Source organism: Oryza glaberrima, chromosome 8 (genome assembly GCF_000147395.1).
Source record: "Oryza glaberrima chromosome 8, OglaRS2, whole genome shotgun sequence".
NCBI classification, from domain to species: Eukaryota; Viridiplantae; Streptophyta; class Magnoliopsida; order Poales; family Poaceae; genus Oryza; species Oryza glaberrima.
Genome location: NC_068333.1, coordinates 4514857 through 4541264, shown reverse-complemented (window position 1 = coordinate 4541264; position 26408 = coordinate 4514857). Strand labels below are relative to the sequence as shown.

Genomic DNA, 26408 nt, shown 5'->3' with positions numbered 1-26408 from the left:
GCTGGCTTCCAGGCCCCTTTCCGAACACTACTTTAAGATCTTTAACCATAGCAAACACTGTTTTCCCGCTGCGATGTTTAGGCTTCGTACGGTGGTCCGCCTTATGTTCAAAGTGCTTGCCTTTCTTCCGTACCAGGTGGTTTGCAGCAAGGAATCGACGATGACCCATGTACACAACCTTCCTACAGTGCTTAAGATATGTACTTTCTGTTTCATCCATACAGTGAGTGCAAGCCTTGTACCCCTTGTTGGACTGACCGGAAAGGATGCTAAGTGCAGGCCAATCGTCGATGGTTACGAACAACAGCGCTCGTAGGTTAAACTCCTCCTGTTTATCTTCGTCCCACACGGGGACGCCTTCCTTTTCCCACAACAGTTTAAGATCTTCGACCAGTGGTCTTAGGTACACATCGATGTCGTTACCAGGTTGCTTGGGGCTTTGAATAATAATCGGCATCATTATGTACTTCCTCTTCATGCATAGCCAGGGGGAGGTTGTAGATACACATCGTAACGGGCCAAGTGCTATGGCCGCTGCTCATCTCTCCAAAAGGACTCATGCCATCCGGACTTAAACCAAACCGTATGTTTCGTGCGTCCTTTCCAAAGTCTTTAAATTTTCTGTCGATGTTTTGCCACTATGAACCATCGGCGGGGTGTCTCAGCATCCCGTCCTGTTGACACTCTTCAGCGTGCCATCGCATCATTCTAGCATTCCCCTTGTTCCTGAACAAACGCCTTAGCCGTGGTATTATAGAGAAATACCACATCACCTTAGCAGGAATTCTCTTCTTTGTTAGCTGCCCGTTAACTTCTCCTGGATCGTCTCGTATAATTTTGTATCGTAGTGCATTGCAAACAGCGCATGCTTTTAGGTTCTCGTACTCCTCACCGCGATATAGGATACAATCATTCGAACATGCGTGAATCTTCTGAACTAGCCTCGTACGTTCTCTCGGGCAATTTGTTTCCCTCCGGAAGAATGTTCTTGATGAGTTTCAATAAATCGCCAAATACCTTGTCACTAACACCATTTTTTGCCTTCCATTGCAAGAACTCCAGAGTGGTATCCAATTTTTTGTGCCCCTGCTCGCAACCTGGGTACAACGATGTTCTGTGGTCCTCTAATATCTTGTCCAATTTATGGGCCCCTTTTCACTTTCGCAGTTCTCCTTGGCGTCCTGCAACATCTGACCAAGATCATCCGCAACGTCGTTACCATCAGCATCCCTTTCCTCCTCGCCTGTTTGATTTCCTTCAAATCCAGCGTACTGACCAAAGTCCGGAATATTGTCGTCTTCCACTTCATCTTCTTCCATTTCAACCCCTTGCTCTCCGTGGGATGTCCAACAATTATAGCTTGGCATGAACCCCGACTCAAACAAGTGGAAATGAATAGTCCTGGATGTAGAATACTCCTTCTGATTCTTACACTTATTACATGGACAATAAATAAAACCCTTATGCCTGTTTGCTTCGGTCACTCTTAAAAAATAATGCACGCCGTCAATAAACTCTTTGGACCGCCGGTCAGCGTATATCCATTGCCGATCCATCTACATGAGATGAAAAAAAATCGTACACAAATAATTATTCTTACAATAATGACAGTCATACAATAATTATAAAATAATTACAAACTCTTTCAACAGTTATACAATAATGACATATCATTATTCATACAAAAATTATAAAATATTACACCAAATAATTCTTATTCACTATTTCTAAAGTTTTAAACTAATATTAATGTGTTGTACTTCTTTTAATTTTTATTTTAGTTTGTTTTCTATTATTTAAGATTAACTTTCACTATATTTTCCTTCTCAACTATTTTATAAAACCTTATTTAGCAAATAAACTAAATTTCTATATATTCTTTCTTCCCCACACAAATTTTCTCTCTCATCAACTTACAACTAAATTTTGGAGACAAAAAAAGTGTGCAAAACATAGCTCCAAATGTAATATGACAAAAATAACATTGGAGGATGAAGTTGCTAACCTTTTAGGCACCTCCGATTTGTATATAATCACCAAAATAAATTCACTAGAAATTTTGGCATGACCTCCCCTCTTTTTTGAAGAAATTTTGAAGCTTGCTCGGGCAGCTGGAGGAGGAAAAAAACATATATAGGGGTGAGACTTTAGTCCCGGTTGGTGTTATGAACCGGGGCTAAAGATCCCCGTAAAGTTATCTTTAATCCCGGTTGGTGTTACCAACCGGGACTAAAGATCCCGGGGGGGCCTGACAGACCCTAACAGCACTTGAACCAGGACTAAATATCAAATATGCCCGTTACCCTTTTTAACCGGGACTAAAGATTATCTTTAGCTCCGGTTTTTATTGCAACCGGATTATTGTGGAATTCGGCCGACCGACGAAAGATGGTTTCTCCACCAGTGGACAGAGCTGGCGGGGTTGGCGTGGGTGCAGCGCCCAACCATGTCACAGTGCTATATACAGGAGGAGCAAGGGCAAATCAGTCTTTGTCTATCCCATCTCACATAAATGAACGGCAAATGTAACCGGAATGCTAGAATCGAACAAAACCTAGTGACATGCTTTTGGTCGGAAGGGGAAAAAATTTGTGCTTTCTTTTTGGTACTGACCTTTTCCCTTGCTACAGATTGCATTTTCTCATCAATGAAAGTCAGCATCCTTTGGCTGTAGTTACTACAGTGATCATATATCAGCTAAATTTGCTCAAATTCACACAAAATAAAAAGAAAAAGGTTCAAATATCAATATTACGTTCAACTTTTACTAATTTCTCCCGAATTATTTTTTCCCCAAAATTTGCATTTCATGTGTAAACCAACCCTGCCCAGAACGGGTTCGTATCATCTGCCATTCCAACTGGAATGGCAGAGGGCTACAGTGATCCATGCCATTGGCCACTTACATCCGTCGGATCAAGCGTGGACGTACGAGATCAATCGCTACAGTAATTCCAATAAAAATAACCAAACAGTGATCGCTACAGTAATTCCAATAAAATACAATGCTTTTACTGTTTGTTACTGTAGCAATGGTAAAACACTGTAGCGCTACTCACATTTTACTGCCCCCCTCTGCCATTTACCCCCTAATGGCAGAGGATGCGAACCCGCCCAGAACACAATAGGTAGCACGCGGCAGGAGACTGAGACGATCACTCCGATCCCAGTTCCCACCGTGTTGCTCCCCGAGCCAGCCTTTCATCTTCCAATTAATTTCTGCTTGCGGGCCTGCGGCTCTGGAAGTCCAAAAGGTTTTCGTCTCATCAGCTCACTCTTATAAATGGCCGCCTTCCACTACTTTACTTCTGCTGCACAAGTTTCAGATTGAGCTTTGGCCAGTTTCATCTTCTGATCTGAATCCAGCAATGGTACGAATCAAAACATGGCCGTAATATTTCCACTCATCAGATCTTTCTATCTTTTTAGTTCATGGATGCATTCGTACGTCGATTGGTCGGCAGCACTAAACAGGTAATGCAATGCGTGTGTTTTTCAGTTTCAGGTATTTCTGGCCTTAGCCGGCAAGATGGACGCCATGCTGATGCCGGTGCCGGAGCTGCCGCCGCCGGAGACGACGACGAGGGACTGGTCGGAGCTGCCGGTGGACGTTCTCTCGGTGGTCTTCGCCGAGCTCGGCACCGCCGAGATCCTTATGGGCGCCGGCATCGTGAGCAGCTCATGGCTCCACGCGGCCATGCTGCCTCACCTATGGCGATGCGTCGACATGGCGCAGGGGGTGCACCACGATGCGGTGTGTTGCGCAATGGCGAAGGTGGCCGTGGATCGCTCTGGCGGTCGGCTTGAGGTGTTTAAGGCGACGGACTTTGTTGACGATGAGCTTCTCAAGTATATAGGGCACAGGTACTTGTTTCAGCACGATTAGTTTCTTAAGCTGCAAATCCAATTGATCTGGCTGGACTAATAAATTCCACTGCTTTGTATACTTTCAGGCAGGTTTCAAAATTTTTGACCGAAATTTCTGTTCTACCCGATATGAAATTATTTCGGCTCAAATTTTTAGACTTTTTTTTATTTTTCTTAGGGCAACAACAATGTGTATAGTAAAAGTAGTCCATATATATGGGACCCACTTACTCACTCCGTACTTGTAAAAGAAGTCGTTTAGGACAGCGACACGGTCTCCAAAATACAACTTTGATTTCTTGTTTCTATACAAATATTTATTAAAAAGTGATATATATATATTTTTACGAAAGTATTTTTCAAGACAAATCTATTCATATAATTTTTACATTTTCAAACTCAACAACTTGAGAGTTATTCATGATTTATGTTCCCAAGGTTTGACTTAAATATTGTCCTAAACGACTTCCTTTATGAGTACGGAGGGAGTATATGAATAACTATTGTAACATTCACAATATATATGGATAGCAAATAGTATTAGGAGGAGAGAAGAGGTAGAGACAAATAATATATTTTATTCTCTATGGACAGCCCATATGCTTATGGGTAGCTTTTGTTTTTTCTTTGCTATGGACTAGTTCCACAATGTTACTAGGTGGCTGAAACAAATATTGTATTGCTTATGAATCACTTTTAGACTACATTGTGGATGCCCTTAAAATTTGACAAAAAAAAAAAGCTCAAACTAAACCAACTTTTGTTTAAATAATTAAATTATTTCAGACCAAAATTTCGAAATTTTGGCCATACCAGTACCTACCGAAAACGATAATTTCAACCTTGCTTTCAGGTCGCCCGGTCTGAAGAGCCTCTGCCTCGACTCATGCTCCATGGTCTCGAATACAGGACTCACCCAGCTGATGGCCATGACTCCACTGCTGGAGGACCTCGTGCTACGCAGCGGCCTTGATTTGTCCGACGAATTCGACGATCCTCTTGTGATCCCAACGATGCACCAGCTGCGGCAGATCGCTCTTGGCGGCCTCTACATCAGCAGGAAAGCGCTGACGAAATTTGTTGATAGCTGCCCTCACCTGGAGCTTCTTGACGCAAGCGAGTGTATCGCGGTTGACGTCGTCGACGACGACGCCCTGCGCGCCAAGTGTGCCGGGATCAAGACGCTCAAGCTGCCCTCCTACTCTGCTGCTACTGATGCTATGGCTACAGTTGCTCGGTTGTACTACTACCTTGCAAGTGAAGATGATGATGATGATGATGCTTTCTATTTTTAGTAGTGCGATGATGACCAGATAGGTCACGGCATCAAGTAGTTGTGTGTATGGTCATAAGTTATCATCATGATGGTGCCATGTCCCATTTTTCTTCGAAACTCCAGTTATGCCAGAGTGCTAGCTTTACGAAGAGGGTTAGACCCTGTTTGGTAGGGCACCAAACTACAACTTCTAGCTCTAAACTTCCACTCCAGTGGGAGTTGGGACCAAGATAAAAAGTGTTTGGCTAGCATTCTAACTCCAGATCTGAAATTGAAAAAAAAAATAGTAATCCCCAAACTCTAGACAGCTCATGCGCCACCTGTCGCCCGCCGCTGGCCGCGTGCCGTCCGCTGGCCATCATGCTGCCCGTCGCCACAGCGCGTGCCGTCCCTGCACGTCGTCCTCCACCCATCCTCCCCCCGCGCCGTCCCCCCACAAGCCGCCTGTGCACTGGCCATGAGAGAGGTGAGGAGTAGGGGAGGGAGATTGAGAGAGGTGAGAGGGGTGGAGTGGAGCTGTGGAGTAGCAAAAACCCAGCTCCACTCACGTAATTCATTTTTTTTAGGAGTAGCTCTGCTAACTCCACTATCAAAAACAGAAAATCTGTACTGTTTGGCACAGCTCCGGCTCCAGGTAAATTGTAGTTGGGAGCTGGAGCTATGGCAAATATGGCCTTAATTTGATCTATGCCATTATAAATATATTCAGTTAGAAAAGTACTATTATTATTTGCGATATCTGTTAGGTGCCACTAAAATTTATAAAATTAAAATCATGCTATCACTGTCTAGTTTCCTGTCATCTCTATTATATACGCATCATCTCTTCATTTGTGACCTATGTCTAGTCAACCTCTTTTGGCTTCTTTGACTCTGGCGCTGGTATCGACCAGTAGCACTATCATGTGGGGGAGAACGAGATAGCACCGATGGCAACGTGGCGGTGGTGATGAGGAGGTAGAGTCTGGGCGGAGGAATACCTTGGTGTGGTGCCTTGAGGAGGCCATTGGTGGCGCAGGGGCTCAACGAGAGTGCATTGCCGATTACTGGGAGCTCGATGAGGAGCAGACGCTGGTGGGAGAGATAAGGAGTGATAGCCTCTAAATCCGTTCCTGTGGATTTAGGAGGCCGGCGCGAGGCAAAGGAGCAAACGCCAGTGGCCGAGACGAGAAGAATCTGTGCCAGAGGGCAAGCTCAGCACCACGGCCTATAGCGGAAACCCGCGATCAGTGTGGAGGGGTGGCAGAGCGGCAAGGCCAGCATCGATGTTCGGCTCGGCCTCCTTCTTAGTCAGCTATCCTCACTGCTCTTGGAGCAGATCTAGGGCTCCGTCATTGGCTGGCCACCTAGGGCCCTTTCCTTTATTATTGCCGGCGGTGGCCTCACTCCGGAACCATCAAAGCCAGCACCTCCTCTATTGTCGACTCCCAGATCTCAGCTAATACTTGCTGCTTACCCCTACCGCAATGGCCTCCCAGATCCGCGTGGCCTTCAGGCTTGTCCACATGCTATTGTCCATTCACTCATTGACATAATCAAGGAGAACAAAGGATATCGCTTTCAAATCCCCTTTTCAATTCGCTAGCTGCCACCCAAGAGGAAACTGATGTCAACTTAATATCCCCATCCCAAGCAGCAACCGCGCGTCATCTCGGCACCAGGTGTCCCCCTTCCATCACACAAAGCTACGCGTATGCAATGTCCCCTCGCTGGTATGGGAGCAGCCGATGTCTTCAATCTACCCGAGTGCCCGAGCGCTGAGTGTTGCACACCCCTACACCAACACGGTAGAGCACCCCCAATGTGTCAGGTAGGCCGGATCCACCGCCCACACACCTTCGGTGGTTGGATTCACCGTCGAGCTTCGTCACCTACTGGGTGCACCGTAGCCTGAAGCTGGGAGAGGTGAGAGGAGGAATCGCACGAGAGGAAGCAAGGGAGGAGGGAGAACTGTTCGGATAGAGGGAGGGAGGCGATAAGGATAATAGAGAGTATAGGGCCGTTCTTTTTTATTGCACCTGAAGTTCATTTTCTATGGTGGCTAGCTAAGAGAACTGCTTGCGAAAATAGATTTTTACAAGCCGGTGCTCTTAGCCAACTGCTAGGAAAAATAGTGTTATTTTTACAAGTGACCCTTTTAAGATGACCGCTTGTGAAAGACCTCCAATTATATTTTCACAAGTGTTTCTTATTTTGTCCTTCAGAAAAAAAAGGTAACAGCATGAAAAGTACTTTTTTTTAAGTAGTGAATAGCGTTAGGTTGTTATGGGCGGAACTCGGCCCCTCTAATGAATTCAATTAGTTTGTTAGGTTTATTAGATAAGGTTGTTAGGAAGTTTGTTAATTACCAGCCGCTCTATTAAGAAGAGAAGCTTGACAGTGCTATGTTTGGCGAACTGGACGTACTTCTGAATCCAAGATGATTAGATGAACATTCTCATGTTCCTGCATCATTTGTGTGTTTCTGCTGGCAAGCAAGTTTCAGGGCCTGTTTAGTTACGAAAAGAAAATTTTTAGATGTCACATCGGATGTTTGACCGGATGTCGGAAGGGATTTTCAAACATGAATGAAAAAACTAATTTCATAACTCGCCTGGAAACCGCGAGACGAATCTTTTGAGCCTAATTAATCCGTCGTTAGCATATGTGCGTTACTGTAGCACTTATGGCTAATCATGGACTAATTAGGCTCAAAAGATTCGACTCGCGATTTCCTCTCTAACTGTATAATTAGTTTTTTTAATCTATATTTAATGCTCCATACATAGTGATGGTTTTGGAAAAAAAATTGGGGAACTAAACCAGGCCTCAGTTAAGTACCGTTCTCAAATATTCCTTGTAAAATGGAGTATGAGAATCTAAAAAAGAAACTTTTACATTGGCCCACACTTATAAATCAGGCCAATATCACCCCAAAATATTCTCTTCCCGCGCAAACGCCGACCCCACCGCGCCCTCGAACTTCCACCGGCTGTGCCGTTCCATCTCCATCCGTCCGATCAAAATCAAACGCTCAATCAGTCGTACTCTTCGATTCCAGAGCCATGCCAACCTTTCGTCTTCCAAACTTCGAATTAATGAACTCATTGATCATGCAGCCTAGGGAAGTTGGAAAGGTTTTCGTCACTCTCTCACCTCGATCGCACTTTATAAACGGAGAACAACGAAGCCAAGCTTCTACACTACAATCTCCTCCGAGGCCAACAGTGGCGGCGAGCAAGCCCCAGAGCTGTAATATTTTCTGGTTCTTGTTGAATCATTGGTCTCCTTCCATTAGCACTAATTAAGCTGCTAATCCTCTTCACATTTCTGCATTCGTTTTCAGGTTCAGGTGTGTTGCTGCCTTGCCGGCCGGCCGTAGTGAATCACTGAAATGGACGATGAACTGCCGCTTCCGTCGCCGGAGACGAGGGACTGGTCGGAGCTGCCGTTGGACGCGCTCTCCGTCGTCTTCGCCAATCTGCACGCCGTCGATCTCCTCATGGGCGCCGGCTTCGTGTGCAGCTCATGGCTCCACGCGGCCAAGCTGCCTCACCTGTGGCGATGCGTCGACATGGCGCATCACGATGTCGTGACGAAGGACTCGTTGGTCCGTCATTTGCTGAGCGTACTGGCTAGGCCGCCCGCCGTGGACCTGCCCGCAATGGAGTTTGTCAAATACTATGAGCGACGCAAGTACATCGAGGACAGGTATTCTCAATTTGACATCTACATCTATATGTCCCAGCATTACGCGCGTGCGATTACAAACTTTATGTTGCAAAGATCCTGTCTTGATGAAAAGAATTTAAAATTTTAATACACAACGCATGAATTAATATCTGCTTGAACGAACAGCGGTGTGGTGCGCGCAATGGCGAAGGTGGCCGTGGACCGCTCCGATGGGCGACTTGAGGTGTTCGAGGGGTACGGATTTGTTAATGATGAGTTGCTTCAGTATATTTGGGATAGGTAATTAATTTTGTTTCAATACTAGACTTATTGTGTAGTTAGTGGAGTACAAATTATCTCTAGACACATACGCACTCTATCCCAAAATAATTATTATATAAGCTTATGCACCAAAATCAAAGATAATTTAAATCGCACATATTCTCCCACAATGCATGTGTTGAAACACCAGACCAATTACATCTTAGCATATATACATTCTTCTATGCTACATTAATTGTGTTCTGATAAAATTCGTGTCCATGCGATCAGTGGCGGATCCTAGGAGAGTCTGAATAAATTAGAACAAAGCTTCAGCCACCTCTACTATCTATGTCTGATAAAAATATTTTCTGAGATCCCATGCATAGTCCTCACCCTAGAAGTAAAGGCACGAGGCCCATAGCCCCCATGCTGCATCCACCCTACATGTGATTATATGATAATCAATTTAAGAAATTTTAAGTTTTATTATATTATTGATTGATTTAGGAAGGAGGGAACACTGTTTAAAGGACTAGATTTTAGGTTTTAGTATGCGTTTATATGTCCATATGTTAATATAACGCTTTTCCTGCATGCAGGTCACCCTCTCTGAAGGGCCTTTCCCTTATTTCGTTATTTTTTCGTACCTTGATATCTCCAAGAAAGTATTCACCGAGTTCATCAGCAAGTGTCCCTGTCTAGAGGACCTCGTCGTTGAGGAGGGTGGATTTATCGGTGGCGAATCAGGGTTCACTCTATCGGTTGAGGTGTTTGTATCGGGGGTCACCGAAATCCTGAAACTTCGGAAATTTCGGTCCAAAATTTCTGAAATTTTGAGCAAAATTTAGTTGAATTTGAACAAATATTTCCCAAATTCATGAAAAATTGAAAAATTTCAGCTGAAATAATATCGTATCGTAGGTGACTAAAATGACCGAAATTTCGGTCCGAAATTTCTAACCCTGTGGCGAAATCGTCCTCGCCATCGCCAAATCGTGCACGCAGCTGAAGCGACTCAAGCTAACAGTACATACATACCCAGATTCTCGAGGTTTTTTCGTCGACGAGCCGTTTGGCATCGCGACGATGAAGCAGCTGCGACACCTGATTCTTGGGAGCATCTGCATCGGCAACGAAGAGCTGATGGCCATCATTGATGCCTGTCCTCACCTTGAGCTTCTTGATGTTAGCAAGTGCTACAAGCTCGACGTCGACGACGCCCTGAGAACCAAGTGTGCCGGAATCAAGACGGTGAAGCTGCCGCTCTCCTTGTCTCACGATGGTGATCAGTATGCTTATTGTGACTACCAAATTGATGAATACGGCGACTTCATTGATGACTACGCTGACTACTTTTGATTATGACTACCGCGGCCCTCCTATTTCAGTCTTTGATATACTCGCCGGATGGTGAGGAGTGATGATGACTACTGTTCGGATGTTAGGTACGTGTCCTCTCAGGCTGCTTGTTCTTATGCCTGAGCTGCTGAATTGAAATTAAAGCTCAGTTCAGAATGTATCTTCTCGAGCTTATTGCCTTGTGCTTAAGCTGCTCAAATTAATCAGTCTACTTGTTGGACATGAATCTGAAAGCTAGACGAAAATCTTATCATGATCTTATTCTGCTTTCCCTTTTATTATTTCATCCTCTTGAAAATACCCTTACATACCAGGTTAGGCTGTTTTTGTGCAGCATTGTGTTCTGTGATCGATTTAATTTGTTAATTTGTTCTTATTATGGCTTGTTCGGTTTGGAGGGAAAATAAATTATTTGTATTCCTAAGGGTCATTCGGTTTGTAGGAATTAAGTATTGAAAAACCAAAGAAACTTTTATTTCCTACAACTTTGTAGAGAGAACAAAAAAAAATTAATATCCTATAAAATGCGGTATGCATGCATTTCTATTACTTTATTTCCTATTCCTATCAATTAAAATTCATCCAAATTGAATTTAACCGGGGTTCTCACTTCTCAGTCTAGCATGGCAGCTTAGTTAGTTGTGCCTGTACTAGTTCGCTCACCGACTTCATATATTGTCTGCTATAATTACAAACATGCACTTCGCATCTAAGAATTGCACACTTCGACAACATCTTCAAGCATGGACGTTGGATTTATCCTAATGTGTCATTAATCTAGTATTTAGTTTTAAATACAACCTTATTATATACACATTGCATTTGAGCGGGGTGGCAAGAGTACATGTATATAATCCCCATTTCTCCTTAACATTAAAGTTAAAAGGATTGATGTGCATGCGGTTCTATTTTTTTTCTCTATTCCTATGAAGCGAAGTTCCTCCAAACCAAATAATAAGGCCATGTTTAGTTCCAAAAACAAAAAACTTTTCGCCAAATGTTTGGATACATGCATGTAATATTAAATGTGGATAAAAAGAAAAACCAATTACACAGTTTACGTGTAAATTGCGAGATAAATCTTTCAAGCCTAATTACGTCATGATTTGACAATGTGGTGCTACCAGGGGCGGATCTATAGGACTGGGGCCGGTGTCAGATGACACCGACGACTTTCGGTAAAACGTATAGCAAAATTGCTTATCCATATGTTATAGCACCATGATCTAAACATAATTAGCATATTATGACACCGATAGACACATTATGACACCAACGTATCGATTTTCTGGATCCGCCACTGGGTGCTACAGTAAATATTTGATAATTACAGATTAATTAGGCTTAATAAATTCGTCTCGCAGTGGCGGAATCTGTAATTTATTTTATTATTAGACTGCGTTTAATACTTCAAATATGTGTCCGTATATCCGATATGACAACCAAACCAAAAAAATTTCCCCAACTAAACAAGGCCTAAGTCCTAAAATTGAATTTAATCGACGCTCAGTCTAGCATGGCAGCTTAGTTGCGACTGTACGAGTTCACCCACCAGGCCCACCAACTTCATATATTGTCTGCTACAATTGCAAAACATGCGCTTCGCAATTTCTTTTAAAGAATATGCTGCTCTATTTTAGTATGAATTTTGTGGTATTTAGAGTGTGTTTAGATTTCAAATAATTTTGGCCAAAAATGTCACACCAAATATTTGACATATGCATGAAACATTAAATGTTGATGAAAAAAACTAATTGCACAGTTTGCATGTAAATTGCGAGACGAATCTTTTGAGCCTAATTACACTATGATTTGACAATGTGATACTACAATAAATATTTGCTAATGATATACTAATTAAGCTTAATAAATTCATCTTGTAGTTTACAGACGGAATATGTAATTTATTTTATTATTAATCTACGTTTAATATTTTAAATGTGTGTCCGTATACTTAAAAAGAAACTTACGAACTAAACACGGCCTTAGCTACATATATATCTGTTACATTTGTCCACCACGAAGAGATCCCTCAGGTCAATGAGCATGGGACGGATGCTTTGCTGCTGCAGCGCATACATTTTCTTGCCAGGTACTGCAATTCTTTTTCACGAACGTGAAAAAAAATAACACGTCAATATATTATTTGCAGGGTACTACATATCCAGAAAAAAAATTTAGTTTATTTTTTTTAATATTGGAAATAGGTTAGATCTTCGTCCTTTGCCCATGGGAACACAACCAATACGTTTGAGAAGAATTTAAAATAAAAAAAATATTGATTCATATTCAACACTAGTTCTGATTTCTGAAGATCTCGTGTCGTTTGGTTCTTACTACCTTGCCAAGGCCCATCAAGAGGCCCAGAGCCCATCAAATAACCCAAATCATTCAGGCCCATTTATCGTCCAAAAGCGAAAGCCTCTCTTCCCGCGCAAACACCTCCCCACCGCACCATCCAACTTCCACTCAGATCACGAACTGCACGACGTGCAGTTCCTCCTCCACCCGTCCGATCAAAATCAACCGCTCAGATCAACCGTACTCTGACCCACCACTCTGCACGCGTGTCACCATCACAGCCGTACATGGTCCATCGAACGGCGCAAGATTACATCTACCGGCTTCTGTGCGGTTTTGATCTGCGCTGAAGGAGAAGACGAGCCCAAACCGCACCCGCCCACAAATCACGTAGAATTCCATTTCTTTTCGCCATAAAAACCATCCAGCAATCTCCCGAGATTTCAAGCCCTCCAAAATCTCGCCGGAGAGACGCCCAGGCGAAGCTCTCCGTCCCATCCTCTCTCCTCTCGGATCCCGGCCGCCGCCGCCGCGGGCGAAGGTACGGCCTCATCTCATCTCTATCCTCGCCAGTAACTTGCTCGTTTGGATCTTGCAGATGAGTTGGTTACCGTTGGTTGATTAAGACGTGGGTCGATCGTGCGTTACGAGAGGCTAGAAACTAGGTTTGATCTCTGATTGAAGTGTAGGGACGTCCGTGTTGGTGCTTGGTTCTGATTAATGAAATCTGCTATAGTCTGATTGCTTGTTTGAGTTGGGGGTGATTTCTATCTGCATTCTGAAACCAAATCCCAATGAAACCTCCCTTTATCTGAACACTCGTCAATTTCTTTTATCAGTCGCTACATGCTTACTTCTTATCCCAAGGAGTACATGTTTATTTATCTGGCGTTCGTGAAAAAAAAACATGTTTATTTATCTGTGAACAGGGTATTGTTGCCAGGATGCCTGAAATTTCTTTGTTTGTCTTAGTACGATGAACCTACTGACTTCCTTTCTTTGTAGCAGGAATCCTAATAGTACAATGATGTGCAATGCTTTGTGTATTTTAAGAAAGAGATAATCCATGAAATGTCATTGACAAGCATCTAAGTCCCAGAAATGCCATCGACAAGTGTGAGTTCCAAGAAATGCCATCGTACAAGCGATTTTGTCCCAAAAATGCCATCGCCGTTAAGGTTCCGTCCATTCTGCGCCGTTAAATATACTGTTCATCCTATAGAACTTAACAGCGTGGAATAGACGGAACCCTAACGGCGATGGCATTTTTGGGACAAAATCGTTTGTACGATGGCATTTCTTGGAACTCACACTTGTCGATGGTATTTCTGGGACTTGGACGCTTGTCAATGGCATTTTATGGATTATCTCTTTAAGAAAATAATTCTTCTAACCTCCCTACTCTAAAACCATATTGTCTTCTGAACTTTGTTCTTGTCCTCCTTAATTTATAGATACGTAAAACTCCTTTGTGCATTCCTGAAAAAATATATATACATATTGCGCTCCATGACAGGTTAACTGAACAATCAGAGTTTTATGCTAGTCATAAATTTACCACATGGTTCTCCTTTTATTGAGTGAATGATCAATAAATCATTCAGAGCCCTGACAGAACAGTAGTTGTAACTGCACTGAATCTCAGGTTTTTCCATGAGTGCTGATCTCTCAAACCATTTTCAGGTGTTTTTCGTGCCGCTTGCAATGGAGGTTGATTCAATCCGCTTGCCTGCACCAGATGAGAGGGATTGGTTAGAACTGCCGGTCGATGCGCTCTCTGTAATCTTTGCCAAGATTGGGGCCATTGAGATTCTGATGGGTGCTGGCCTTGTGTGCCACTCATGGTTGGAGGCTGCCAAGGTCCCTGACTTGTGGAGATCTCTCGACATGACGCGCCATAAGGTGATCTTCAAGAAGACCATCGGTGTCATGTGCAAGATGGCTAGGGTGGCTGTGGATCGGTCTGCTGGGAAGCTCGAGTCGTTTTGGGCTCAGAATTTTGTGACTTCTGATCTACTGAAATACATCGGGGAGAGGTAACCTTTCCTGCTAAATTCTTTTCACTGTTTTTTTTTTAAAAATAGTTCTACTGTTATTTATATTTAATACAGAGAATTGATTATTTCCTGCATTTATGTTATAGTTGTCAGATATTTTGTATCAGATGAACAAGTCGTAGTTAGGAAAAGTGAACAAAAGAAAAGGGAATTATGTTTCTGCTCTATGACCATTCTGTGTTTGCTCAAACTAAGCTTGATATCATGTTCGTAATGACTGTGCAACGCCTCAAAACAAGATGAATTTAGAATTTCTTCTGTAAAAGGAAAAAGGATAACTAATTAATAAGTGAACTTCAGAGAGAGTTGCCTTTCTACAACCACTGTAGTAGAACTGAATAATATAAGACTGCAGCTTAATGTAGAATGAAAATATCGTCCATGTCATTTTGTCATGATGTGCAATATCCAGATGCATGTCAAATATTTCTCATGTGTCCTCACATACTATCGGCTTTACATGTCATTTGATCATTTCTCTGGTTACGCTCTGCATCTGATTATGTACAAAAAAAAAATGTTATCCGAATCTAACTCTCCTTCTGTTGACACTTCACCAAATTAAACAACCTGATTACTGCATTTAAATTTGATGCCTACATTCATGTCTGTGCAGGACAACTTCACTGAAGAGCATCCGACTGATTGCATGCACACGTGTTCCATGGAAAGAACTGGTCAATCTTGCTGCAAAATCTCCATTGCTGGAGGACCTAGAGCACTATTACAGATCCCCTGAAGAAGAATTTTTCAAACACCTTGGTCGCAAGTGCCCACAGCTGAGGTGCCTCCGGGTGAACAATGACGGCTTCGTGTATGACGATGCCAAGTATGACCTGATGGACCAAGTTATTGGCGACCACGACGAGGACGATGATGAAGAAGACGAACTCGAATATGGCCCCTGGGACTGGCCATCCAATAACAATGGCGTCGCCTTCGCCATTGCAGAGAGCATGCACGAGCTGCGCATCCTTCAGATCACAAACAACACCCTGACTAACGCCGGCGTCCTCGCCATTCTTGACAGCTGCCCTCACCTGGAGATCCTCGACATCGCCGGCTGCAACAACGTATCCCCGAATGACCAGCTCCGGGCAAGATGGGCCAGTCTCAGGCATTTCAATCTTTCGGAAGGCTGCAGGTGGAGCAATTTCAAGGAGCTCCGCGTCATCGACGAGGACGAAGGCCAAGAATTCAGGCCTGAAGATGAACTGTCTGATGGATTGTCCAAGGAGTTCTGCTGCCCTTCCAAGGATGCGGAGATGGAGGATGGTTGGGATGACGTTTACTGGGATGATATCTCACTTCCTTCAGATGATGGCCGTGATCCTGACCTGAGCAATGTGGACTGTGACGATGTCACCCAGTACACCTACCTCCATGATTACTATTCTCTTTAGTTTGTTTTCGAAAAGAGATTTCTCTCATTACTTATCTTAATTGCTGAACTTTGCTATGGATGGTCGAGAATTTATGCAGGTTGTGCAATTAATTTGGATTTTGGTTCGTGTGCTTTATGTAGCGAGCGTGATGTGTTTGAAGTTCTGTTGCTTCATGATTTCCTATTTAATTCAGGAAGAGTTTATTTTTCCTATGCTGTTTGGATCTAGAGGTCACCGACGCTTTTTTTTTTTTTCGCAGACATGCAATTTGCATGTCAATATATTAGAAGAAAAGAGTTATAGTTACACGACGCAATTAGCCAGACCAGCTTATGCAAAGAGAAGGGGAAAAAAGCAAAATAAGAAGCTGGAGCTTAAAAAACTACGGCGGCTAAAGTTAGTTTCTATAACCCATGTAAGGCTCTACAAATGTTAAACTCCATAGAATTTATTTTTGGGCATGATTTGAGCATTTGATTGAATTTTGCCGCTTGGAAAGTCATACAATGCAAATTTTGGATCTTCTGTTGATAGAAAATTGCTTTTGCAAAAATTCTTTTTGAGAAAGTTTCTTTGATTTATAAAGATAATTTCTGCAATATTTCAACTCATTTGGACTTTATTTGGAAGAGTTTTGAGTCTTTCTCACTTTGATCAACTTGCTGAAAAATTCAGAATTGACATGGTTTTAGGCTGATTTGTGATTTTTGTATCTCAACATGCATTGCAAATTGGAAGGAGCTTCCATTATGACTTTTGATCCCCTATTGTTGAACCTTGTAAATTCTTTGTTTGAATTTTTCTAGCTTTTTTGGACTCTGTTTGAATGCTTTTTAAAGCCCTTCTTGAGTTGTAAAAAATCTGGAATTTCAGCTTGCTGAAATCTTGTGATTTTTATTTTATCTCTATGGTTGAGATATGAGCAAGACTCCCAAAATGAAACTTGTGCATGATTACATGAAGTATCTCCATGATTTATTGCATACATTTTGGAGCTTATTTCCACAAGTTTTATGTTGCTTCAAGAGCTTGTGTAGTTGTATCTTTTTTGCTAAACTTCAAAATTTAAAAGTATGTTTTATTTAGTTGAAAATCTGAGTTGGTGGCTTAATAAAAGTTGTTTCAAGAAGTGAGCTCTATGTTATGTGAATGTTAAATCAATTTTGAGCTTTTTTGGATTTGTTTCTTGCATGAACTCCTCTTGTTCTCAAACACCCATTATTTGAGCCAACCTAAACTCAAATGGAATTTTCATTGTCAACCGATATATTCCATTTCCTTTGATTTCGAAATATAAGTTGATCCATGTTGTCATTGCCAACTACCACTTCTTGATTCCAAATTCAAACTTGCATACACAAGTGGTGTCCATATAAATGGTAGTATCCTTTGATCATCTTGAACTCAGTAATTGCCTATCATTGTCATTCCTTCGTCAAGATTACACACTTGACCAAGAAGCTCTCAAGTATCATTGACCAAAATCCTCTCATGAGAAAATACTTGATGAGCATATTTCGAGAGAAAGTTCAAGTGCTCACAACCACTCCCTCCGAGAGCAAGGGGGAGCATTTCTTAAATGGACCTTTTCTAAAATTTTTGCTTTGTGCTTTCATCTTTTTATTTTATTTTATTTGGTCTTGTGAATGTGTGTTCTTGTTTTGGTCTTCCGGTTCCATGCAAATCTTTTTGTGATTAATGACAAAAGGGGGAGAATATTTGAGGATCCCACATTTGATATGATCGTTGATATATAGGGGGGAAAATATTCTAGGATCCCACATTCATTTGGTGCATGTCTTGAAAAGAAGCATACCATCATCTACCATAGCATCCAACATGCACCATATGCACAAGCATCACATGCATGGATATAAATCAATTGTCAATTTCTCATATCATGTTGATTTATATCATTAATTTCACCCTTCATATCCAAATGTGATTATTACTAATGGGTTTGTCATCAATCACCAAAAAGGGGGAGATTGAAAGTTCAAGTGCCATTGATTTGGTTTTGATGATTAATAACAAATCCAATTATGTGAGACTAATGTTTTTATAAGCATTTCTTTTTTTTTGAGGGAAAGCACTGTAGGAGAAGCCCCCACAGTAAAATAGCTATATTAAAGAATATAAATTACAAAAGATTTAACCAATTCAAAAGGGACTGTCTCTCAGAAACATTTAATCTAAAAACTAAAAGGGAAAGATCACTCTTAAAGAGAGCTTTCCAAGAAGAAATTGAGGGTGCTAAATTCTGGAAAATCAGGGAGTTCCTCTGTTTCCAAATATTCCAGGCTACATAAAGAATTTTCTCCACAAAGTGCGTAGACCTATAAGAATTCATTGCCTGATGTAGCATATCTGTGAAGGCAAGAGAAATATCCCAGACAATTCCAAATTGCGCCCAGCAATCAGCACTAAAAGGACATTGAAAAAATAGATGAAAGGTGGTTACTCTTGCACAGGTTGAGCAAAGGACACAAGTTAGATCTGAATTATTGGGAGGGCAATGCCTTTTGTAAAGCATGTCATAACTATTGAGTCGATCAATTAACAGGAGCCACCCAAAAACTTTAACCTTCATAGCGCACTTAGTCTTCCAGATCCAAGCTAGATAACTAGGTGCCTGTATATGCATGAAATTGATGTCATATATTTTCTTGGAAGAGAACAAACCATTTCCCCAAACATAAGACCAGACATCCTTCTCATCAGATAATTGATCTGAAGGATCAGCTGCAGACATTGTATCATACTCATGGTAGGCTTTCTCAGACAGAGGGAGATTAAAACGCTGCGAAATACTCTTGGAAGAGGTTAAACTCACTGAATCCTTCAAAGAAACAGCATAAGAGTGAATCCTTGGGTACATTACTGACCTGACTTTATTATTCTAGAAATCATCCCAAAACAAACAAGTCTTTCCATCCCCAACCATACAGGTGGACAATTCCCTGAAATTATAAGCATTTCTTTGCCTAGTCTCATGTGGATATGAAAGTGGAGTGTTGGGGGACCTTAATCACAAGGATGAAATGCATGGAGATCAAGCTTTATGTATCACTCTTTCTCTTCATGTACATATTGGTAAGCTTTATGTTGGTGATTGTCATATGCATGTGAGACTAATGTTTTGTTTGAGTATTATCTCTTATTTAGTCTATTTACATTAAGAACGTGGAGATGATGAAGGTATGTTTTTATTTTAATATCTATATTTGAGAAATGCCTTCTATTCTTGTATAGGATAAGCTTTCAATGTTTAATATCTTGTTATGCATACTCTTGCTTCACACAAATATTTTGTATGCATACATTTAGGGGGAGCAAATCCTATACTTTAGTTATGCATGTAATCGATCCAAGTTATTCACCTTCATTCAATTGGGATCTTTACATTTGAACATATATTTGAATATATGACACTTGTGGTGTTGATTAATACTCATCATTTATTCATATCCTTTTATACATGCGATCGGTTGGTCAACATGTGGAGGTTGACAACCGAATCATTGGGACTAATAGTTTTATTGAGTTGAATGAAAGAAATAGGTCCCAAGGATTACAAAGGTGTTGATGCTCAAGTGATATCTTTACACCTAACAATACCAAGAATGACAAAGTGAAGATATTGAAGATGTGTGATACGAAGTGGCTATTATGGCAAGACGGTGAAGGGCAAGCGATATTCGGTCGCGATGGACCATGCGACAATGAAGGGCAAGCAAGGGGCTTGGCGCCGAAGAACCAAATCCTATGGTGAAGGGCGAGTGACGGCTTTGTCATGATGGACCGTGCGAGACCATTTGAACTTACAAGTAACCGCATCAATCATTTGAAGAATATATGGTGAAACAGTATCGGCATTGGCGTCCCTCAAGACAATGAAAGAAAGATGAAAAAAAGGCATTCCTAATGGTATAATTCTCTTCTTATTTACATTTGAGTTTAGGAATGCCGTACTATTAAGAGGGATGCAACGTCGAGGTGTTTGTGTATGTCTCGGTGCTCAAAGTGACCTATCATTGTGCTACCTTGAGAGAAACCCAAGCTTTAACCAATCCTTTGAGTGGTTTTAGACCTTGTTTTTGGTTGAGTTGGGTAGTCCTCTGAGTGAGCTTTCCATAGAGTCCAAGTTCATCAAAAACGGACTCCCGAGAGAAAAGTTATAGTCGTTTTACTCTGTGCTTTTCGAAAAGTCTGAAAAATTACCCGAAACTCCGAAAATTTTTCGGATAACTCCGAAAATTTTCAAACATTCCGAAAATGGCTGCGAATATGAGATTTGCTTATGTAGATTTTCGGACTTGTCCAAAATGCTTTTCGGAAACTCCAAAAATTACAGTCTTGGCCTCCAACGGCTAGTTTTTGAGGGGCTCGGGTATATAAACTCCTCCACCCCTCCTTTGAGTGGTTGCTGCTCTTGGGGAGTATTAGACACATCCAAAGCCAAATAGCTATCCCCATTTCCCTATCTTTGTGGTGCCTCTTTGTGAGGGGGATTTGAGAAGGGGAGAGAGTTGGACTGAGAGAGTGAGGAGTTGAGAGCTAGTGAGCTTCACTCCATCCTTTGTGGTGCCTCTTTGTGAGAGGGATTTGAGAAGGGGAAAGAGTTGGATTGAGTGATTGAGAAGTTGAGAGCTAGTGAGCTTCACTCCATACTTTGAGCACTCGAGTTCATAGCAAGCAAATCTTCGATTGTGTTTGTTACTCTTGGGGACTGAGGTCTCCTAGACGGCTAGGCGTCGCCGGTGAGCACCCAAGGTTGTGGTGTGCCACAGAAAGTTTGTGAAGGCTTCGATTTCGCCTCCGCAAGGGAAGAAATCAAGAGTGAAACCGAGGAGTGCATTTGTGCAACCTCGTGAGGAAAGGGTTGAAATAGGCCCGGCCCTTGTGGCTCCTCAACGGAGACGTAGGATCCGTGGATCCGAACTTCGGGAAACAAATCACGCGTCTCCTCTCTTGGTTTGCCCATTTGTGCATTCTCTCATATTGTGCTTGAGCTTGTTTTTACCCGATCTACTTGCATGCTTAATTGATTTAGTTGGTGACCTTATATCTTGTGTAGATACCTTATTTGTCACCTTTTGATTCATATACATTTTGTTTATCTGAGCTACAAGTTCATAGATAGTGTTTTATTCCATTATCCGCCGAACTTTTCGGTTGAGACCGGAACTTCCAATCTCATATCGGAAGTTCCTAATTGAACCGAAAGTTCTCATCATTCTAATATGCTATGAAGTTGTGATAATTTTTAGGAACGCCTATTCACCCCCCTTCTAGGTGACATTAAGGTCCTTTCAAGAACAACCACCGAAGAAGAGGAGAACCGGATCTAGAGGAACAGGAGGGAGGGAGATGGAGGCGCCGTCCCCGTTGTCGGCAAAACCGCAGCAGGCCAGCTGACCGGCCAGGTCCACGCGGTAGCCGGCGCCGGAGCGCGCTCCGCTGAGAGCCAGACTGGAGCCGCCGCCAACCGGACGCGAGCCGCCGTCGACCCGATGCCGTCGTCGCCAACGAGCCCGCGCCGGAGAAGCCAATCACAGATGAGAGGATCTGTACTAGTGTTTCTATTATATTGTTTAACAATAATATACTCCCTTCGTTTCTAAATATTTGACGCCATTGACTTTTTTAAACATGTTTGACCATTCGCCTTATTCAAAATATTTAAGTAATTATTAATTCTTTTTCTATCATTTGATTCATTGTTAAATATATTTTTATGTAGACATATAGTTTTACATATTTCACAAAAGTTTTTAAATAAGACGAACGGTCAAACATGTGCTAAAAAGTCAACGATGTCAAATATTTAGAAATGGAGGAAGTATGAGTACTACGTACTCCTTCGGTCCGATAATATATCAACCTAGGATTGGATTTGATATATCATAATACTATAAATTCGATCCTACATTGCTATATTCTAATACGGATGAAGTACTCTATTTGATATATATAGATGTGTGTTGCACGTGAAGTCGTGAACGCTACTGAACCAGTAAAAAAAAGAAGGCTACTGAACCATCTGAATTTTAGTGTCAAACACAGGATTTAAAAAACATGAGTTCAAATAAATTATTTGACCTATTTATTTAATCTTATTCAATATGGGAAATACATACAGTTAATTGCTAAATAAACATGTGGGTAGCCCTATATGTTTTTTTAAGTAATAAATAGAACGTTCAACTGTGTACTCTGTATTGGATGTTCATGGACAACCATTCTTTCGTAACTATGATTCCCCGCGCTTTGCTGCGGGAATTACTAAGCAATTCTCAATATTTTTTTGACAATCAATCTAGGAGTAAAAAGAAAAATAATAAAACATCAGGGTTTATCAGTTAAATGATGCCCGTGGTTTGCTGTGAAACATATTGATAAGCACCATATGTTAAATATTGTAAAAGTGATAGATAGATTTGTTAAGATATGTTACAAATGATATGAGGGGTGATGATTGGATATGCTTGCATTTTGATTCGTAGAATTAAATAAATTGTAGATCATGTTGTATGTTTGCATGAGATTAAATATATAATTATTGCTACTAGGTGATGATATGGCATGGTTATATGTTAAGTTTTAGATTTGGTGGGCTTTAACTTTATAGAAAGCATAGAATAGGAGAGACCAAGTCCATTATTTAAATTGTCTATTATTTATCGTATCAAGCCCTTAAAAACTTTGCCACATATTTTTCTACAGTCAATTTTTGCCCATGTTCTTTGCTGATATTGCACGCAAAGCAGGACTAGATTGTTATGCCTTTTTTTTCTGACTATGACGTACAACGATCTCTCTACAGTTGTTGTATATCTGGCTACTTTTTTTTTTTTTGGCTTTTGCTGTCACCGCTAACTATTAGAATCAAATCCTTCCTTAAAGCATTAGGTCTTCGCTTTTGGGCTGTTTGCAGTTGGTTTTTGGATCGCTTGTTTATTGTACCCTAGGAAGTTCGGAACTATGCGAGAAATGGTTCAGTGGATAAGCATATTAGACCCTCTGTTTTTCTAATTAAGATTTAGATTTTAATTTGATTTTTGTTAGCGTGCTTTTTAAACTTCTTAATAAAGTGAAGTGTATGGACGGTTCTTAAACGTGTCTAGGTGTGTCATCTAGATTCCAAACTCTCAAAATACATTTTTAAATCCTTCAACTTGTTTTGGGTGCCATCATTAGTTCAAACGAGTCTTAACTCGCCCTGTGCGCCAACGTGGTATGCCATGGTGGACTAACTGGCAGGTGGGGCCCACTAAAAAATCATTTCCTTTTTCTTCTCCTCATTCCTTCTCGCTGTTAACACCGATGAGATCCCATGGCCGCTGCTCCCCTCCTCTCCACCAACACGCCTCTGCAGTGGCGGAGGACGGACTAAAATTAAGGTGTGGCTCGCTGCTGGCTAGTGGAAGCATCAAGCATGGATGCCATTGCGTCGACTGCTACCGGCTACCACTAACGCTAACAAGCAACCACAAAACAAGTTCTCTCTCATACTCGTTCCTGGGCTAAACTGCAAACTAGCAATAAGAATCTAGAGTTTTCCAAGCTTCTCTAGCGACCAGCGTCGTCCCACGTCAGGTGCCCCCCATCCCCCATTGGTCACCGTTGCCCTATCGATGCTGTTGCGTGCGGTGCTGCATGCCAGCCTGCTACCCCGCCGGCGCCGCGTGCCAGCTCTGCATGGCTGCACCCAGCCACAGGCTGCAGCCGCCCTTGCCGCGGCTGCCCGCATACGCTTTGCTGGCCTCATGTTCTGCGTGGATACCGTCCCCGACCGTCGGCCGTCGCCGGCTCGCCGCACGCCCGCCTTGCCGCGACGAGAAGGGAGAAATTGAGAAGTGGAATTTCTATAACTAGGAATCGAGTCAACACCACTAACACACAATACAAGCGCGGTCGATCTACGGTACGCGGCCCAGCAGTGAGCTAGCAACGGAGAGCGACTGCCTATCGCCGTTGCCCGCCGCACGCGCTTCACCGGCTGCGACATCGTCACGCCGTCGTGCGGGCGAGCTCCGCCTGGGCCACCGCCGTTAAGGTCTTCCTCTTTCCCCCATCTCCACCGTGCCGGCTAGCTCCGCCCGGGCCACCGCGGTCGAGGCCCCCCTTCCCTTGCCGGCAGGGCGAGTCGGTCATCCAGGCGAACGCCTCTTGCAGCGGCGGCCAAGAGCTGTGACGAGAAGAAAGGAGGATAAGAAAAATAAAATGATTTTTTAGTAGGCCCTACCTATCAGTTGGTCCCTACCCTCCTGGAACCACCGATAATCCACCATGGCATGCCCACGTTGGTGCGCCGGACGGGTTAAGACCTGTTTGGACCAGTGATGGTACCCAAAACAAGTTAAAAGACCTAAAAATATATTTTAAGAGTTTGGAAATCTAGATGACATATCTAGACAAGTTTAAGGACCGCCCATGCACTTCACTCTTCTAAATACGATGAAACATTTCTTGAAAAAAATACAATACTTTCTATATATTTTTTTTGACTGGGACAATACTTTCTATATTGAAATTGATCTAAAATATCAAATAAATCATCTTTTAAGTTTTTAATAATTAACACTTAATTTATTATATATATTAATGATTTTTTCGTTGTACGTGCGCTAACTTCATCTCATCTTTTATCTATGTCAAACAATATCTTAGATATGTTAATCTTAGATCTTCTATTTCCCCCTTGAGAGGAGACATCACTGGTGGAGAAACCATCTTTGGTCGGTCGGCCGAAATCCACAATAGTCCCGGTTCCATTAAAACAAGGACTAAAGATCATCTTTAGTCCCGGTTGATGGCTACAGCGGGCATATTTGATCTTTAGTCCCGATTCATATGTTGTCAGGGGCTGTCAGGCTTTCCCGGAATCTTTAGTCCTGGTTGGTAACACCAACCGGGACTAAAAATCCGATCTTTAGTCCCGGTGTAACACCAACCGGGACTAAAGATCGGATTTTTAGTCCCGGTTGTTAAACAACCGGTAAAACAAAGCCTCCGTGCGCATGCAAGTCTGCTCTTCCATCCTTATCTCCTCTCCCATCCAGCCATCCTCTCCATCTTATCTTCTTCTCTCCTCCTCTCCTCCCATCCTTCTCTTCCTTCTTTTCTCACCCATCTCCACCTCCCCTCTCCTCCCCTCCCTTCCCCTCCGGTGGGGCGGCGGGATGAAGGCCGCCGCCGGCGGCCCAGCGCGGGGCGGCGGGATGGAGGCGGCGGCGGGCTGCGTCGGGGGCGGCTGGCGCCGCTCGGGAGGGCGGCGGGATGGAGGCAGCCGCCGGCGGCCCAGCGTGGGGCGGCGAGATGGAGGCGGCGGCGGGCTGCGTCGAGGCCAGCGGCAGCCGGCTGCGTCGGGCGAGAAGCGGCGACCAGCTGCGTCGGGGCGGCCGGCGCCGGTCAGGAGGCGGCGGTAGGCGGAGAACTTCTTTTTTTTCTTTTCTTCTCTGTGCTATCTGATGAATGCTGAAGATGTTGTTAGACGTTGTTGTAGATTTGAACTCTTTTTTCCTTTCTCTGTTATCTATGATGAATGCTCATTCTTCTGAAGATGTTGTAGATGTGACCAAGTGGTAAAGAATATGGATGCTTTGTCGTTTGATTTTATTCATTCGATCTATGATTTAGGCTTTGTTGTTGATTTTATTCATTCGATCCACAAGCAAAAGCTAAAGAACAATCAAAAAGAAAAAGGCCAACCGGATGAAAGGAAAAGAAAAAAAAAAGAAAACCAAAACTTTTTAGTCCCGGTTGATAACAACAACCGGGACGATATTTTTACTCCCGGTTGGTAACACCAACTGGGACTAAAAATCGAACTTTAGTCCCGGTTATTTGAACAGGGACTAAAGATTGCGATCTTTAGTCCCGGATTCATAGTCTCGGTTAGAAAACCGGGACTATAAAGGGTTATCAACCGGGACTACAAAGCGTTTCTTCACCCGTGCATATATACGTACCAGTGCATATATACGTACCAGGAAATATATCGCAAACTAATTCATGATAAGTACGCACACTATTTTTTACCAAACCTAGGTGAAAGATGCACATCCATCTTTTAACGCCCTAATTTTCGAGCTACTTAAAAATTGTAGTGAAATATATGTTTATTTTTTTTGAGCTTTTAAGTGTGACATGGATATCAACTTATAACTAGTCCTAACTGGTCAAACCGAAAGAAAAGACACACACATGGATCGAAATGAACTAATCGGCTACGGTATTACACCC

General features: G+C 42.5%; 2 protein-coding genes and 1 pseudogene across 2 annotated transcripts; all 3 read left to right on the top strand.

Annotated features, from left to right (window-relative positions):
* The first annotated feature begins 3129 nt into the window (after positions 1 to 3129).
* Positions 3130 to 5362, top strand: LOC127783279 (putative F-box/LRR-repeat protein 23). Its single transcript, XM_052310520.1, has 3 exons — positions 3130 to 3371; positions 3500 to 3864; positions 4721 to 5362. The coding sequence occupies exons 1-3, from the start codon at positions 3369 to 3371 to the stop codon at positions 5160 to 5162; spliced, it is 810 nt and encodes a 269-aa protein (XP_052166480.1). The 5' UTR covers positions 3130 to 3368; the 3' UTR covers positions 5163 to 5362.
* Positions 5363 to 8516: 3154 nt separating this feature from the next.
* LOC127782052 (putative F-box/LRR-repeat protein 23) lies at positions 8517 to 10417 on the top strand (annotated as a pseudogene).
* Positions 10418 to 13159: 2742 nt separating this feature from the next.
* Positions 13160 to 16298, top strand: LOC127782990 (putative F-box/LRR-repeat protein 22). Its single transcript, XM_052310286.1, has 3 exons — positions 13160 to 13259; positions 14402 to 14754; positions 15392 to 16298. The coding sequence occupies exons 2-3, from the start codon at positions 14423 to 14425 to the stop codon at positions 16176 to 16178; spliced, it is 1119 nt and encodes a 372-aa protein (XP_052166246.1). The 5' UTR covers positions 13160 to 13259; positions 14402 to 14422; the 3' UTR covers positions 16179 to 16298.
* The last annotated feature ends 10110 nt before the right edge of the window (positions 16299 to 26408 follow it).